The sequence below is a fragment of the Microcaecilia unicolor genome, chromosome 6, assembly GCF_901765095.1.
Source record: "Microcaecilia unicolor chromosome 6, aMicUni1.1, whole genome shotgun sequence".
In the NCBI taxonomy this organism is placed as follows: Eukaryota; Metazoa; Chordata; class Amphibia; order Gymnophiona; family Siphonopidae; genus Microcaecilia; species Microcaecilia unicolor.
Window position 1 is genome coordinate 14,562,930 of NC_044036.1, and position 17,211 is coordinate 14,580,140.

At 40.2% G+C, this 17,211-nt stretch overlaps 1 protein-coding gene across 1 annotated transcript in view; it reads left to right on the plus strand.

Annotated features, from left to right (window-relative positions):
* The window catches only part of LOC115471769 (vitamin D3 hydroxylase-associated protein-like), a 59,661-nt gene that overhangs the window by 10,287 nt on the left and 32,163 nt on the right, over positions 1-17,211 (plus strand). The window contains exons 3-7 of the mRNA XM_030205590.1: positions 7,337-7,480; positions 8,243-8,376; positions 8,718-8,924; positions 13,440-13,480; positions 15,909-16,033. Coding sequence (XP_030061450.1) covers positions 7,337-7,480; positions 8,243-8,376; positions 8,718-8,924; positions 13,440-13,480; positions 15,909-16,033 — 651 coding nt within the window. The remainder of the gene's footprint in view (positions 1-7,336; positions 7,481-8,242; positions 8,377-8,717; positions 8,925-13,439; positions 13,481-15,908; positions 16,034-17,211) is intronic.

Genomic DNA, 17,211 nt, shown 5'->3' on the forward strand with positions numbered 1-17,211 from the left:
ATACCGTTACATTCCCTCTCTTGGCTCCGAGTGAAAATAAATTTTTAATATATTGGAATGAGGAGCCATAAAATGAACTATAAAAGCTAAAATTAAAAAAAAACAACTCTAATCTAGTACAGTAGCATGATAGCAAAGGTACTGAACTGTTTACATGGGCATGTGTACTGGAAGAGGTGAATCTTTTAATAATGGACATTGAACAGACTGGGCCGTGCAGGTATTTTCCTGCCGTCATCTACTATGTCACATCACTATGAATCTTGGAATATGTCCATAGCTGGAATATGACTGTTATAAGCAAAAAGACTCATCATTATTACTTTTGTTTACTCATGACTTACATTTAGGTAGCTAGGGTTAAGTTTTCTGTGGTCAGTTTCATTAGGCTTCCATTCAGTCAGGTGGCAGAGTATGGCTTTGCTCTGGTTTAAAATAGGATTGCAAGTACACTTTATATGACTTCAGTCACACAAGCGTCATTTTGCTCTATTTCCAGAGACCACCTCTGTTTGTGTCACCTGCTCAGGGGCATAGGCTGCTCCCAAGTTTATGCCACAGGATATCTTACCCAGTATGCTAGCCAAATCAATGGCATGAGAGTGCGCAATTGACCAATTTACCACCGCAATGGGGTGGAACAATCTATTCAGTCATATTTTCAGCGTTTGACATTCCAAGGAAAAATATTCTATGAATGTTTCCTAACACTGTGAATGTTTCCCTATATTCTCTATTTCAGAGGCTAACTGAGGTATTCACAGCAGTGATAAGCAAGAGTGTAAATGTGGAGCTATTATACTACTGTTTCATTAGAAACAAGAAAGACATATGTATGCAATTATAATAATTTCCTAGGCTACTATTACACACAAAACAATTATTCCTATCAATCCTATGCAATAATATTTACTTAATCATTGACCAAATTAAAAAAAACAGAGTCATGGTATAGTGCCATGAACTACCTTTCAGAGAGAAACTTTTTATTTTTCAGAGAGAAACCTTTTATGGGTAATGAGTGTGGTAAAAGGTTACCATATTTATCTGCTTTAGCAGTGTTTAATGTAGCACTTTAATAGACAATACTCATGTGTTTAATGTTATAAAGAATTTAGAAAAGATATGTTAATTTTACTTTGCACACAGCCAATATTTCATTCCAGGGAGAGACATTGTGTGCGTCCTGGCTGTAATGTAGAATAAACTAAAATGGTCAGAAACATTCCCTGTACTGATTGTACCTGATAGATCATGTAAAGAGAAACCTTTGCTCATATTTTCAAATATACACCTGTGAATATATAACCTTAGATAGCAATTGGTAGAACTTAATATATGTGAGCCATAGCTTGAATGATTCTTTTCTATAGCTTGCCTGCCAGTGAAAATGGTCTCTCTTTTTTTTTTCTTGGGCAAGGACATGGTACAATGTGAACTAATGGAAGGACTGTTAGTAGGGAGGGTCTATGAATGTCTGTTTATAGTTCTCTGTGTACCCCATAACATAAAACAAACATGTAACATGGAGACCACATGACAAACAAACAAAGGACTCTATTAGGCCTTTAGGTCTCCGATCGTCCATTCCAGATCCAGGGTTGAGCTTAACCTGTAAGTAGAACACAAAAGCAACGTACGCGGCATCCATCTTGGATTTGCCAAAGCATTTTCATTCTTTTAGAAGTGAGCAACAATTAGCAAAATTAATAAAGCACGAAGAGCACCAAAAGCATCACCTGCGGCATCCATCTGGATTACCACCGCAGTCTCATTCATTTAGAAATAAGCAACAATTAGCAAAATTATATATGGTTTTTATCTCAAGTAGAACAGCATAGATCCATTTATTTTTAAAATATAAGTAGAACAGGATCGGATCTATTTATTTAGAAATATATCTGAGATAGCCATATATATATTAATTCCTAGCACCATAAAATCTTAGATTTAATCTTAGATTTACACTCGAACTCTGAAAAAGACAGAAAAACACATTATACATTAATTTAGCAGGTCACATGGCTCTCCGGTTCTGGTGTGGGATCCCTCTCTCGTTCACAGTTCCTTCCCATAATCTTAGACCATTGTATACGAGCAGCGTGCAGTGCAGACAGGCTTTATTTTCTTAAGCTTTAGTTTCTTTTCTATAAAAATAGCATATCTTGTTAATTCACATTAAAGCACAATATTAAGTTTCAGCTCCAGCGGGAGTTACCTATTATAAGGAGGCATTTTTAAAACTTCTTACCCAGTATTTTAGTTTCAACTCCAGTGGGAGTCACTCATCAGAAAAAAAAGACATTTCTAAATCCTTAAACAATATTATATCAAAAACAAATTACAACAGAAGCTATCACAGAGAGACATTTTAAATCTGACTTATTGCAAAGAGACATTACTAAATCTTAAATGTTCAAAAGAACAATAGGAGCTATATTTTAAATCAAGAGAACAATAAAAGCTACATTTAAAATTAAAAGAACAATAGAAGCTACATCTTTAATTCTTATCAGTGTTTAAAAGGTTAATAAGCAAAAACTTTTTCTATTTTCCTGTACAACCTATTCTAAAAATAGCAAAAACTTTTTCCATTTTCCTGTCCAACATATTTTTACAAATTAAGCACCTGGATTTCCCTGCCATCTGCAGAGTGGGTCATGCTGTGGAGAAGTCCAGTCCAGGCTGGATGCATCTCCTCATGTTTATTAGGAATTAAATTGCAGGAAGAGCTGACAGAATGTCAGTTTCTGGTCCAGCAGGACTTGCAGTTAAAAGTTTCTGTTTATCTGGCGGCAAATTTCTCTTTTTATTGTTAGCTATCTGCAATATCTGCAAGGCTACATGAGAGTTTAAAATGTCACATGCTTGCTTGTGGTTTTCAGTAGCTACATACTTAGGAGCTGATTTCTTTATTAGAGATTCCCTTCTATGGGAGCTTAGATCAGAATGCAGCCCAGTGTGCTGAGGAGCTGAATCATGAGCATTTAAATTAGACTGCAGAACAGGTTGTGCATATATGTGCTGAGGTTTTGGATGCTGAGAGGGGGCCTGGGAGCTAGTGGTTCTAGTTGAACCTCCTGCTACGGGTGTGGACTGTGATACTGTTACCATAGCTGAAACAGGCATGGCTGTAGCTGTATTTGGGTCTTGAGGAGCACATGGGAGATCCGTAATGGTTGAGACCTGCATACGAGCATCCTGTAATTTTTGTCTTAAGGTTTCTATCTCCTTGTGACAATGTGCATGCTCTACACCTAGAGTGGGAGTCTGCAGTGATAACTCTCTGACTAAATGCTTCAAACCAGGAACCTGGCTGGCTTGTATTTCTAAGGCTGAAATTTGGGTCTGCATCTGATTTTCTTGGACTACCTGCTGTTGGACTTGCTGTTTAAGAGAATCTACTTGATAACTTAAGCAACTAGTCATTGTGATTAAGAACTCCTTTTCATTCTCTATCTGCATACATTCTCTCTCTTTGGCTAGTAACTTCTCATTCAATTCTGCATGCTCTTTTAAGGCTTTCTCACACATGGCCCACATTAACCAAGTGCATGCAGAAATTCTCTTGCTCCCTTCCTTAATTGAATATAAATCACATTTTGTTTCAGTTACATTATGGGTCCAAGGATTAGGGACAGAGGATTCTACGCATTGCTTAGGCAAAGTGGGGTTATCTATGTCCTTCTCAAAAGAAACTGCAAAATTGTTTTTTATTTTATGCCAGAGCATGCCTAAAGATTTGATTATGCAATACATAAAATACATGAGTGCATAAGTACCTAAATAAGACCAAACATCCATCCAGCACAGCATTCTGAATACCTGAAAACCTTATCAATTTATCAATCGGAAATTTAATTAATGAAACCTGATACTCAGTTCTCTATAAAGCAGCAAAATACAAAAATATAATTTAAGAACACTGCTATTTTGGCACAATATTCCTGCGCGCAATTCTATTTGCACAGAATACCTGCCCCCGTTCTGCACCAATTAATATGTTACAAGAAATTCTACCCAGTTCTCCAGCAATTAATATGTTGGAAGAAATGAGTTATTTTGGGGAAAATAGCTCTAGAGCAACTCGCCACTGCTTAGAATTTAAGAGCAGGTGCTGTATTTATATTGATTTCTCCACCAATCACCAAAGGTGATAATTGCAATAAATTAAATAAATTAAGTATATATATATATTCAGAACACAAAGAGACCATATTTTTAGCTTCAAAAAGATTGATTTAATTTACAATTGCACACAAGAGGTAGGTTTTAAAGGGATCTTTACAGGTAATCTGTGCTTAAAATAGAACAAAGTAGCAGGTAGATCAAAAGTTGTTACTCACAAGTCCTTGTTACACAGTATGAACAGCATTAGGTAAGCACATGTTTTAGGCGCAAGGCTTCAGCGGAGCGGACCCCAAAGAGAGCAGCAGTTTCCAAGAGAGGCAGGTTTCCAGAGGAGGCAGGTCCCAAGAGAGGCAGGTTTCAAGAGCGGCAGGTCCCAAGAGAGCGAGCTGGGCTGTTTCCAGGCCTTTTATAATGTTAGCAGAGAAGCATGGTGTGTGCATGTCTTGGATATTTTGCAAGGCATTATGGTTAATGTAGTCTCATGTCTGCACACGACCCCTGAGTTGGTCTCATGTCTTATGACATCACGGTCTGGATTTTGCTGGCAAATGTCTTTTGGTGTCCTGTTCAGTCTCTGGGGCAGATACACATTCCTTTCTGCACATGTCTGGAAGCTGATGGGAGGGGCAGGTATACCTTTGACAAGCAAATGTCCTGTTTATGCTTCCTTTGTTTTATTCAGGTGCCCACCTTAGTCCATCTTTTGTTAGGTGGGAGGACAGAGGAATAGAGTCAATTTAAAACTTTAAAGCAGTCTTAAGTCTTTTGTTTGAGGAATGAGAAAAGGCAAGGTGAGGCCCCAAAGGGGGAGGGAAGAGGGCTTTTGGACTGAGACTATTTTCTCTGCTGCTGTGTCAAATATATATTTTTAAAAGATACACAAATATATTGCTGTATATATATCCAGCAAATATGCTACATATTTCAGTAATAAACTGATACCGTTACATCAGCTCTCTGGATGTTATGGCTTCTGTCTCAGCTGCTTCTCTTCTTCTGCTGTCTGTCTTCCTTCAGCTCTCTTTCTTCTGTCTGTTCCTTCTGACGTAAGCTGCTTCTACTCCCACTTATATACCGTGCTATCCCCCTCTCTAGCCCCCCTTACTTTCCAGATGGTAAAGAATAGATTAATTACCTTGTCTCAACCAATCATCTCTATACATATGTTCAAAATATCAGTTACATAGGTTCCAGACATATCCTAAACTGACCTATGACCTGGGGCCTCTCACACTAGACATTGTGGCTCCCATCTCTTACATTTTCATTATGATTAATTTCTCAGCTATAGCTTAAACTGAGTTCATTTAGGGGCTAAGGGACATTCTCATATTCCTAGTCAACTTCATACTAAGTGCTAACTGAACTCTGGCATTCATTAAGGGGTCAAGGGCCAGTCTTACTTAATAGCATACAGCTATAGTTTGTTATTACTTTCAGAACCATTCCTACATTTACCTATAATTAATCAAGACTTTTCTTGACCCTTTTCACCTATCAGCTTCACACATTAAACCAGCCAGGACTGCAGAAAACTCAAACCATATGCTGACCTTTTCACTGCAGTCTTACTTAGAAAGTCAGACAGAGAGTTGAACAGACATTCCACACAGAATTATTAATTTACACAGAATACAGCATATTCTAAAGTAAGCATCCTTATAAGACATATTCTACATACTTATAATGATCTCTATATCTATATCTATATCTAAGCTATCTCCTTCTAAGCATTTTACTAATCCCTTTTAAAACTACAATATGTCTGGCTCATGCCTTGTTCATAATAGTATCCCCTCAAGATTTAATGGTATACAGATGTATGTGCTAGCATTAGCAATCCATCACTCACAAGGTGTCAAAGAAAGTTTCTGTCTCTGACCTTTCTAACCTTTAGCTTAGCCAAAGCTAGACTTTCTAAGTAATTAAATCCAGCTGCCATTCCTTCACTTGCAGGGTGAAAAAGTTGAATTCAAACACCAAACTTTTAAACCCCAGCTTTTTAAAGAGAATTAACACTTAATATAATTTCTTATATATGTATAATTATGCCCATGCCGCCTCAGTAACACAGTGGGCGAAAAAGATAAGAAAACAGAAACAACACCATTTCCACTGCCATAGAAAATAATTTCATAATTTCTAGCACAGCGTTAACTCGGCAGTAATTGGTGCTGCCCAGTTACTGCAGGAGCCCTTACCGTTACCTCAGTGGGTGGCGGTAAGTGTTCCCCTCCCTCTCATGGCCACGCAATCTTACCACATGGCCATGCCTTGTTTAGTGGCTTTTTACCTGTTGCAGTAAAAGAGGCCCTGGCGCATGGCAAAAACGGCCCCCGCTGCTGCCGCAGGGCCCTTTTTACTGCAGCTTGCTAAAAGGACCCCTTTGTGCGTTCTATGCACAGATAACTACCCAAATATGTCGGTAAATTAGCGCAGAAAAATGGAATGTACCAAACAGCAGGGTAAATGTAAGCACATCCATTTTGAAAATTCATTAGTACTTGCACAGGGAAATCATGAGTTTATTTATTTATTTATTTGCTACATTTGTACCCCACATTTTCCCAGCTATTTGCAGGCTCAATGTGGCTTACATAGTACCGAGAAGGCGTTCGCCATTTCGGTTGATAACAAATACAAGGTTATATTGTGGTCGAACGAGATCGGTGTGTATCAGGGCACCATGATTGTCGGAGGGGATGAAGATTGTGTATTGTCCAGTACGACCATTGGTTATGTGGTGTTGCTGGGTGTGGGGAATTACTGTTTTAGGGGTCCTTTTACTAAGGTGCGCAGAAAAATGGCTTGCGGTAGTGTGGGTGTGAGGTTTGGGCAATCGCCAATCCATTTTTCAGCTCGCCTTAGTAAAAAAGGCCTTTTTAAAATTTTTGCTGAAAATGGACGGGCGGCAACATCAAAATTGCCGCAAGTCCATTTTGAGTCTGTGACCTTACTGCCAGCCATTTGCCTAGCGGTAAAGTCTCACGCGGTAACTGGGCGGTTAATGACCTACAAATGTCAAATGCCACTTGATGCGTGTCCAATATGTGCGGCCGTGCAGCAAGAGTAGCCCATGTGGTAACTCCATTTTGGCGTGCGGCGAGCGCGCATGGATGCTTACGCAGCTTAGTAAAAGGGCCCCTAAGCATTATAAAATTCCCCCCACCCTCAAAGCTTTAATGTCTATTTCTATGTATTTTAGACTTTGGAAGCAGATGAAAAAGTGAACTGTGTGACCGCATTTCTTCTGGATTGTGAAAATCATCTTCAGAAAGTGAAAAAGGAGACGCAGAAGGGTCTGCTGTACGGGGTCCCCATTAGTCTGAAAGAGCAGATTGGGTACAAGGTATTAAGACAGTTTCTGGTGCATTTTCCATGCTTGGAACATTGGCAAAAGCTATTTCTTCATGAAAATGGCTGTTTCTTTGCAGAAGGAGGTTTTGAAAATTTGCTCACTCTGTGTTTCTTTTCACCTGCATTTTCTCGGGTGTTCCTGGTGTGGGGAAAACAGCACTTGTAGGTTTTCATTTTCAAAACTGCACTTTTTTTTATTTTTTACTTTTGCTGGAAAATGTGCCTACATTGAAACCAGGGGCAAATCCCTATCGATACTTTATCCCTGGACAATTTTCAAAGGCAAACTCTGTCCATACCTTCCCTTTGAGGACTGGTGTAAAATTCATGAACTTTGCACTTGTACGCACTGATTTGAAAATCACCCTTTCAATTCTGTAAAATATAAAATACTTGTTGTTTAACGGACCTCTTATATTACTGGAGCTAAGGGATACCCCAGAGGTATATATCCTGCTATGGTATGTGCAGCCAGAATCACTCCTTTTGTGTTTCAGACTAGCAAGTTAGTTACTGGTTGTGTGTCTATTTCATATTTGTTCCTGAACATCTTAAATGTATCACATGGGTGTCTAGAGCAAAGTGAATGTGTTCTGAGCTACAAAAGAACTCCAGTTCTGTTTGTCATTGTACTGTGTCCCCTGCTAGAGTCGTTCTGGAAGCTAAGCCTATAGAGATTAATTTTTTGTTGAACGTACTGCAGATCTACGCTTGACGATACTGCAAGTCTGACCACCTTCTGTTGCTTTCCTAGGGATACTCCTCACCCTGTGGTCTGGCATTCTTCCTCAACGTCCTGGAGTCACAGGACAGTGTAATCGTCCAGGTCCTGAAAAAGCAGGGAGCAATTCCGTTTGTAAAAACCAACGTCTCTCAGTCTACTATCAAGTAACTATTCATCTCTGACTCTAGAAGTAGCACTTTCTGAGTTACTTTGTGCATCAACATTTTGATACAACCTTTATCTAATTTTATTTTGGGGGATATTTATTAACACTGCTGTTAATTTTTCCAATGAACAGGGATTAGGACAACTGGTTCCCTGCTCCAATAACAGTAATGCAACCACCTAAATTAATGCTAACACTGTACCATCTGCAGATTTGTCTTTTAAACAATTCATACTGAATCCGTATTGAAAAAGAAACCAGAATTATAATCTAACATATTTTCCTGAGTAGAACATAGCACTCCTTCAAGAACTGAGTTCTTCTGGTTCTTCCATTTAGCTATGACTGCAGCAACTCGATTTTTGGGCAAACCTTGAATCCGCTGAACCACAAGAAGACACCTGGTGGTTCCTCGGGGGGAGAAGGGGCACTGATCGCGGAAGGTGGGAGCATTCTTGGCATTGGATCTGACACTGGTGGCAGTATCCGGCTGCCAGCCAGCTTCTGTGGGCTCTGTGGGTTCAAGCCAACAGCGTATAGACTGAGGTAAGTCCTGGGTTTCGAATCCCGTATGGCTTTGGGATCCTGCCAAGCACCTGTGATCTGCACTGGGAACAAGATATTGGGTTTGATGGACTTGTTTCTGACCCAGTATGCAATTCTTATGCTTTTATGAGACGATCTACCACATTGAAAGAAGAAAACAATAAACCTTATAAAAAGCATAAAAACTATTCTTTTTAGTAAAATGTTTGAGAGACTTCCCTATGAGGAAAGGCTAAGACAGTTAGGGCTCTTCAGCTTGCAGAAAAGGCAGCTGAGGGGTGATATGATAGAAGTCTACAAGATAATGAGCGGAGTAGAGCGGACAGATGTGAAATGTTTGTTTACACTTTCAAAAAATAATAGAACCAGGGGACACAAGATGAAGCTAGAATATGGTAGATTTAAAACAAATAGGAGAAAGGTTTTCTTTACTCAGCGTGTAGTTGGACTCTGGAACTCGTTACTGGAGTATGTAGTGACAGCAGCTGACCTTACGGAGTTTAAGGGGGGTTTGGACAGATTCCTGAACATAGTAAAATAGTAACATAGTAGATGATGGCAGAAAAAGACCTGCATGGTCCATCCAGTCTGCCCAAGACAAACTCATATGTGTATACCTTACCTTGAATTTGTACCTGTCTTTTTCAGGGCACAGACTGTATAAGTCTGCCCAGCAGTATTTCCCGCCTCCCAACCACCAGTCCCGCCTCCCATCATCGGCTCTGGTACAGACCGTATAAGTCTGCCCTCCACTATCCTCGCCTCCCAACCACCAACCCCTCTTCCTCTCACCTGCTCCGCCACCCAATTTCAGCTAAACTTCTGAGGATCCATTCCTACTGCACAGGATTCCTTTATGCATATCCCACGCATGTTTGAACTCCGTTACCGTTTTCATCTCTACCACCTCCCGCGGGAGGGCATTCCAAGCGTCCACCACCCTCTCCGTGAAAAAATACTTCTTGACATCTTTCCTGAGTCTGCCCCCCTTCAATGTCATTTCATGTCCTCTCGTTCTACCGCCTTCCCATCTCTGGAAAAGATTTGATTGTGGATTAATACCTTTCAAATATTTGAACGTCTGTATCATATCACCCCCGTTCCTCCTTTCCTCCATTGAACATTATTAAATTTATATTTTATTTTATTTTTATTTTTTTGGGTTTTGCCAGGTTCTTGAAGCCTGGATTGGCTGCTGTCGGAGACAGGATGCTGGGCTTGATGGACCCTTGGTCTTTTCCCAGTATGGCGGTGCTTATATGCTTATGATTAAGCCCAGTATGCCTGATGTCACTGAAATGCCACAATGAACCAAATGTTATCTATTTATTTAGCTACAATTCTTATATACTGTAACCCTATCCTAAGATGACCACAGTGGTTTATATCACAACTACAACACCACAATAAATAAAATAAAATAAAATAAAATAATACAATTAAAACAATAAAATACGACCATGAATCAAGCAAAGATCTTCCAATCTACTTCTATATTACAGATCCTCAAAATAAAACCTTTAACCCCGGCCTGCTACTCAGCTAGCCAAAAACCAAGTCACTTCAAACTGCAGTAGTGTATCTTGATTTTCAGAAAGCATTTGACAAACTTCCTCATGAGAGACTCCTGAGAAAATTAAAAAGCAATGTCCTTCCGTGGATTAGGAATTGGTTATTGGACAGAAAACAGAAGGTAGGGTTAAATGGCCATTTTTCTCTATGGAGGAGGGTAAATAGTGGAGTGCCACAGGGATCAGTACTGGGACCTGTGCTATTTAACATCTTTATAAATGATATGGAAATCGGAAGGACGAGTGAGGTGATTAAATTTGCAGATGACACAAAACTATTCAAAGTTGTCAAAACACAAGCAGACTGTGAAACATTTGAAGGAAGACCTTAGGAAACTGGAAGACTGAGCATCCAAGTGGCAGATGAAATTTAATGTGGACAAATGCAAAGTGATGCACATTGGGAAGAATAATCCGAATCATAGTTACCTGATGCTAGGGTCCACCTTAGAAGTCAGCACTCAAGAAAAAGATCTAGGTGGTATTGTAGACAATATGGTGAAATCTTCTGTGCAGTGTGCTGCGGCGGCCAAAAAAAGCAAACGGGATGCTGGGAATTATTAGGAAAGGGATGGTAAACAAGACCAAGAATATTATAATGCCTCTGTAACGCTCCATGGTGCAACTGCACACTGGTCGCCGTATCTCAAAAAAGATATAGTGGAATTAGAAAAGCTTCAAAGAAGAGAGACCAAAATGGTAAAGGGGATGGAACACCTCTCGTATGAGAAAAGGCAGAATTGTGCTTAGTGGAGATTCGTGCGCCCAAACGTTAGGTGCCAGACTTACACCCACTGAAACCTGGTATAAATGCTGGCACCCATTATGCTCACTGACCCAGTATTATATAACTACACGCGTAACTTTTCAGAGCACCCCTGTCACGCCCATGCCTCTGAAAGCAGCAAAGTAGACGACCTGCAAGCTCCAAGATGGAAAAGCAACAAAGCAGATCGGTAGAAGACAAACTTGCATTTATTAAATGAAAATCAAATATTCAAATCAGCCCGACACAGGCCTTGTTTCACCCAGCAGGGCTGCGTCAGGGGCTACACAGTATTTCTTTCATTGTCAAGGTTTAGTGGATATGTATAGTGATGTAAACAATGTATAGAAGTCTGAAATCATAGATCTTCTAAAATATAGTTAAAAAACAGCACAACCGAATGATCATAACAAGTGGTGACGTGCAATCTGTCAATCTGTCAAAACCCCAAAGAATAGCAAGATTCTGGAATCCTGAAGAGTGACAAGATTCCATGCAGAATCTCAGAGTAGCAACATTCCATGTAGAACCCCAAAGAACAGCAAGATTCTGGAATCCTAAAGAGCGACAAGATTCCATTCAGAATCTCAGAGTAGCAACACTCCATACTACAAATCCCAGGGCAAGCAGTTGCTTCCCATGTCTGCCTAAATAGCAGACTATGACTTTTCCTCCATTTTTTTGCCTTCGAGAGTAACAGAATACTTGGACCTCTGAAGCAGGCATTGTTACGCTGAAACACAGGCCTTTATGAATAAAGCACTCTTGATTGTTCCAATCTTGAAGGCCCTGATGTGCTTTTTTTCTTTTGCTGCTTGTGTACTTTTGTACCCTCTCTTCTGTTACCTGGTGTGCACAGTATAATATCTCATTTGTATTGTAAGAACAGCATTAGCATCAGATATACATTATTTCAATGCATTGCTTATTTGGTGTTTCATTGGTATTACGCTGATGTTGCATCATATCTATGTTATTTGAATATTCTTCCATGTTGTCTATGGTCCAGTGGCTTAGGAAGGGGGGGGCAGTGGGGCGGTCCGCCCCGGGTGCATGCCGCAGGGGGAGGGGGGGGTGTCGTCTCTGCTTGTTCATTGCTCTCTGTGTCCCGGAACAGGTTACTTCCTGTTCTGGGGCAGAGAGAGCAGGGGAGGCAACGGAGCCGACGCAGCTCCCAGCGACTGCACTCGGGGCAGAGCGGTCCTCCTGCCCGCCCCCCTTGATAAGACTGCACTCCGGGGGAGGGTGCGTTCACGCTCTGGGGGGGGGGGTGCGCCATGCTGCACCCGGGGGGGGGGGGGGTGCAGCGGCGAACCGCCCCGGGTGTCAGCTGCTCTCGCTACGCTTCTGCTATGGTGTTGCTTGTATTGTACTGACATTTATCCTATTTCGGTTCTGCAGTGCTGTTAAATGTTTACATTTCTGATACTGTTTTGTGTTAATCCTATTATTAGGTTTCAGTTTGCCATTTCCAAGTTTACCTCATCGATGGTGCTTATGCTTATATTTGGTCATTTTGCTATTACTATGCTGTTAACAAAATAGTTTTATGTTACATTGTACTTCCTTGGGTGAATCTCTTCATAAAGGCAGTTAATAAATCCCAATAAACCATAGCAGAATGATCAAATATACAGTAAGCATAAATACAGTCAATGAGGTAAACTTGTAAACAGGCAAATTGAATCCTGCTACAAGAAATATCATGATACAGTATCAGAAATATGTACATTAAAACAGTACAACATCTTATGAAGTTTTAATGCAAAACCGCTTTATCTCTTATTCTGAATATGAACTCTTTATACTTGATTGCTTAATCTACTATGCCACTCATGATCTTTATGTAATACCACTTGTATCTCTCACTCCGGAATGGCGATCACCATGACGGAACAATGTAAGCCACATTGAGCCTGCAAATAGGTGGGAAAATGTGGGATACAAATGCAGCAAATAAATAAATAATTACATAACAAGAATTGGTACAAATGATAACAACAATCATATATCACAGATATGATAGCACAATGTAAATGAAACCCCTTAATAGGTAGCATACGGTTTGACACTGAAATTTATTTTAACGTCCTGGCATCAGAAATGGCCGAACTGGGCAGAATGACTAACACACTTTCATGACGCTGAAAAGTATTAATTTGTTTCCGTTTTCCACAGTTTGTCCGGAGTAACTGGCCCTGTAAGTGGCATGCAGTCAGGTAAAACACCTTCAAATCTTTCTTGTACGCATTATTTATTGGGATTTATGAAGAGATTCACCCAAGTGCTCATTGGTATTAGTGGAGGAGTAGCCTAATGGTTAGTGCAGTGGTCTGAGAACCAGGTTCAATTCCTGCTGCAGCTCCTTGTGACTCTGGGCAAGTCACTTAACCCTCCATTGCCCCAGGTACAAAATAAGTACCTGTATATACTATATAAACTGCTTTGAATGTAGTTGCAAAAACCACAGAAAGGCAGTACATCAAGTCTCATTTCCATATAAAACTGGCCCTGCATTCTCTTTGTAATGTGTATATATATGTTTAGCTGTAACTGTCTTTCTTATTTCATACTCTTGTACTTAACCAATATTCCTTAGGAAATATGGTTTAGGAGTTTTACCCATAAAAAATGCCTAAACCCTTAGCAGCTTTTCTCACATATCCTTTCCTTTCCTTTGACTATTGAAGTACCTCATGAAAGACTCCAGAGGAAATCGAAGAGTCATGGGATAGGAGGTAGTGTTCTATTGTGGATTAAAAACTGGTTAAAAGATAGAAAACAGAGAGTAGGAAATGGTCAGTATTCTCAATGGTGAAGGATAGTTAGTGGGGTTCCCCAGGGGTCTGTGCTGGGACCGCTGCTTTCAAACATATTTATAAATGACCTAGAGATGGGAGTAACTAGTGAAGTAATTAAATTTGCTGATGACATAAAGTTATTTAAAGTCGTTAAATCGCCGGAGGATGTGAAAAATTACAAGAGGACCTTATGAGACTGGGAGACTGGGCGTCTAAATGGCAAATGACATTTAATGTGAGCAAGTGCAAAGTGATGCATGTGGGACAGAGGAATCGTATTATTGAAATGAAAGATGGACGCCCATCTTGTTTTGATAATACGATCGGGGACGCCCCTTTACAGGGCCGTCCTTAGAGATGGGCGCCCTTAGAGATGGGCGCCCCTGTTCGATTATGTCCCTCCACATCATGCAAGGTTCCACATTAGGAGTCACGGACCAAGAAAGGGATCTAGGTGTCATCGTTGATGATATGTTGAAACCTTCTGCTCAGTGTGCTGCTAAGAAAGCAAATAGAATGTTAGGTATTATTAGGAAAGGAATGGAAAACAAAAATGAGGATGTTATAATGCCCTTGTATCGCTCCATATCCTCGAATATTGTGTTCAATTCTGGTCGCCGCATCTCAAGAAAGATATAGTGGAATTAGAAAAGGTACAGAGAAGGGTGACAAAAATGATAGAGGATGGGACAACTTCCCTATGAGGAAAGGCTAAAGCGGCTAGGGCTCTTCAGCTTGGAGAAAAGGCGGCTGAGGGGAGATATGATAGAGGTCTATAAAATAATGAGTGGAGTGGAACGGGAAGATGTGAAGTGTCTGCTTACTCTTTCCAAAAATACTAGAACTAGGGGACCTGCGATGCAGCTACAATGTAGTAAATTTAAAACAAATCAGAGAAAACTTTCTTCATGCAACGTGTAATTAAACTCTGGAATTCATTGTCAGAGAATGTGGTAAAAGTTTGGACGGCTTCCTAAAGGAAAAATCCATAGACAGTTATTAAATTGGGGAAAATCCACTATTTCTGGGATAGGTAGTATAAAATGTTTTGTACATTTTTGGGATCTTGCCAGGTATTTGTGACCTGTTGGATTGGCCACTGTTGGAAACAGGATGCTGGGCTTGATGGACCTTTGGTCTTTCCCAGTGTGGCAATACTTATGTACTTGGGATTCTGAATGGAATCTTGCTACTCTTTGGGGTTCTACATGGAATGTTGCTACAGTTTGAAATTCTGCATGGAATCTTGTTGTTCTTTAGAATTCTAGAATCTTGCTACTCTTTGGAGTTCTACATAGAATGTTGCTACTATTTAGGTTTCTGCCAGGTACTTGTGACCTGGATTGGCCACTGTTGGAAACAGGATGCTGGGCTTGATGGACCTTCGGTCTTTCCCAGTATGGCAACACTTATGTACTTATGTAATATGGAAGCAACAATCTGCTTGATGAGCTCAGTGAACTGCAGAGCAGCTGTCTTTCTAACTTTTGTACTCGGGTGCGGAACTGAGAAGTTTGAGGTTGTAAAACTACAATATTGTTGGGTTTTTTTTACAATTTTTTTATTTCTTTATTCTTTTTCTTTGACATTTCTAACAAATCAACATTGTCTAGTGGCTTCTTAGCATAGTATTACTAAAGTGGTGAGTTTAAGCAATGCTTTTAAACTAAGATTTAATTTCTTCAGGTTGCTTTTATTGCTATTGCTTAATTGTATTGCTATTAATTTAGATTTAGCTCATGTTTTTTCAGAGTTAGCTCAAAGTGAGTTATATTCAGGTACAGCAGATATTTTTGCATATTGAGAAGAGTTGACAATTTACAGTCATGCTATGTATTAATCACAGTACCAACCATGCTGGGACCTATAGCAAGGGACGTGGACAGCCTGGCTCTGTGCATGAAGGCGCTTCTGTGTGACCACATGTTCCGCCTGGACCCCACAGTGCCTCCCATCCCCTTCAGAGACCAGGTAAAGGAGCAGAAATAGCAAATGTTGACGTACTGGCAAATGTCTGAAGGCAAGGCATGTTGGCCAAGGTCCCTCTCCCTGTCTGTGCATATCAGCCTCTCACCTCCTAGGACATACAGCTCCCTTGGATTTCTACTCCCCAAATTCATCACTCTGCACTTCTTTGCATTCAATTTTAATTGCTGAACATTAGACCATTCTTCTAACTTTTGCAGATCTTTTTAAAATATTTTACATTCCCTCCAGGTCCACTCTGTTACAAATCTTGGTGTCATCTGCAAACAGGCAAACCTTACCTTATAACCCTTTGGCAATGTTGTTCATCTATATATACTAAACAGAATTGGCTCTAGCACCAATCCTTGAGGCACTCCACTACTCACCTTTCCTTCTTCCAAGTGAATTCCATTGACCACCACCCTCTGGCATCTGTCGGTCTGCCAGTTTCTAATCCAGTTCACTACTTTGAGTCCTAGCTTCAGCCTGTCGAGTTTATTCAAGAGCCTCCTATGAGGAACCGTGTCTAAGGATTTGCTGAAATCCAAGATGATTACATCTAGCCCATGTCATTGATCCAACTCTCTGGTTATCCAGTCAAAGAATTCAATCATATTCGTTTGGCATGATTTATCTTTGGTAAAACCATGTTGCCTCGGATCTTGTAACCCCTTTGGATTCCAGGAAATTCATTATCCTTTCCTTCAGCAATGCTTTCTTTTCCAATAGCTAAAGTGAGGCTTACCGGCCTGTAGTTTCCTGTTTCTTTGTCACCGCTTTTGTGAAGACGGACCACATCAGCTCTTCTCCAATCCCATGGAACCTCTCCCATCTTCAAGGATTTATTAAACAATTTAAGAGGACCCACTAGAACCCTCTCAACTCCCTTAATATCCTAGGATGGATCCTGTCTGGTCCCATGGCTTTATCCACCTTCAATTTTTTCAGTTGTTCAGAAACACTTTCTTCCATGAACGGTGCGATATCTATGCCATTCTCATTTGTATCTTTGCCAATCGATTGTGGCCCTTCTCAAGAATTTTCTTCCGAGAACACAGAAGTATTTGTTTTCCTCATCACTCTCCACATAGTGGTCCACAACATATTTCAGTCTCACAATTCCATTTTTATCCTTCCTCTTGAGTTTTTCCATATTTCATGAACGCCAACTCTTTTGCCTT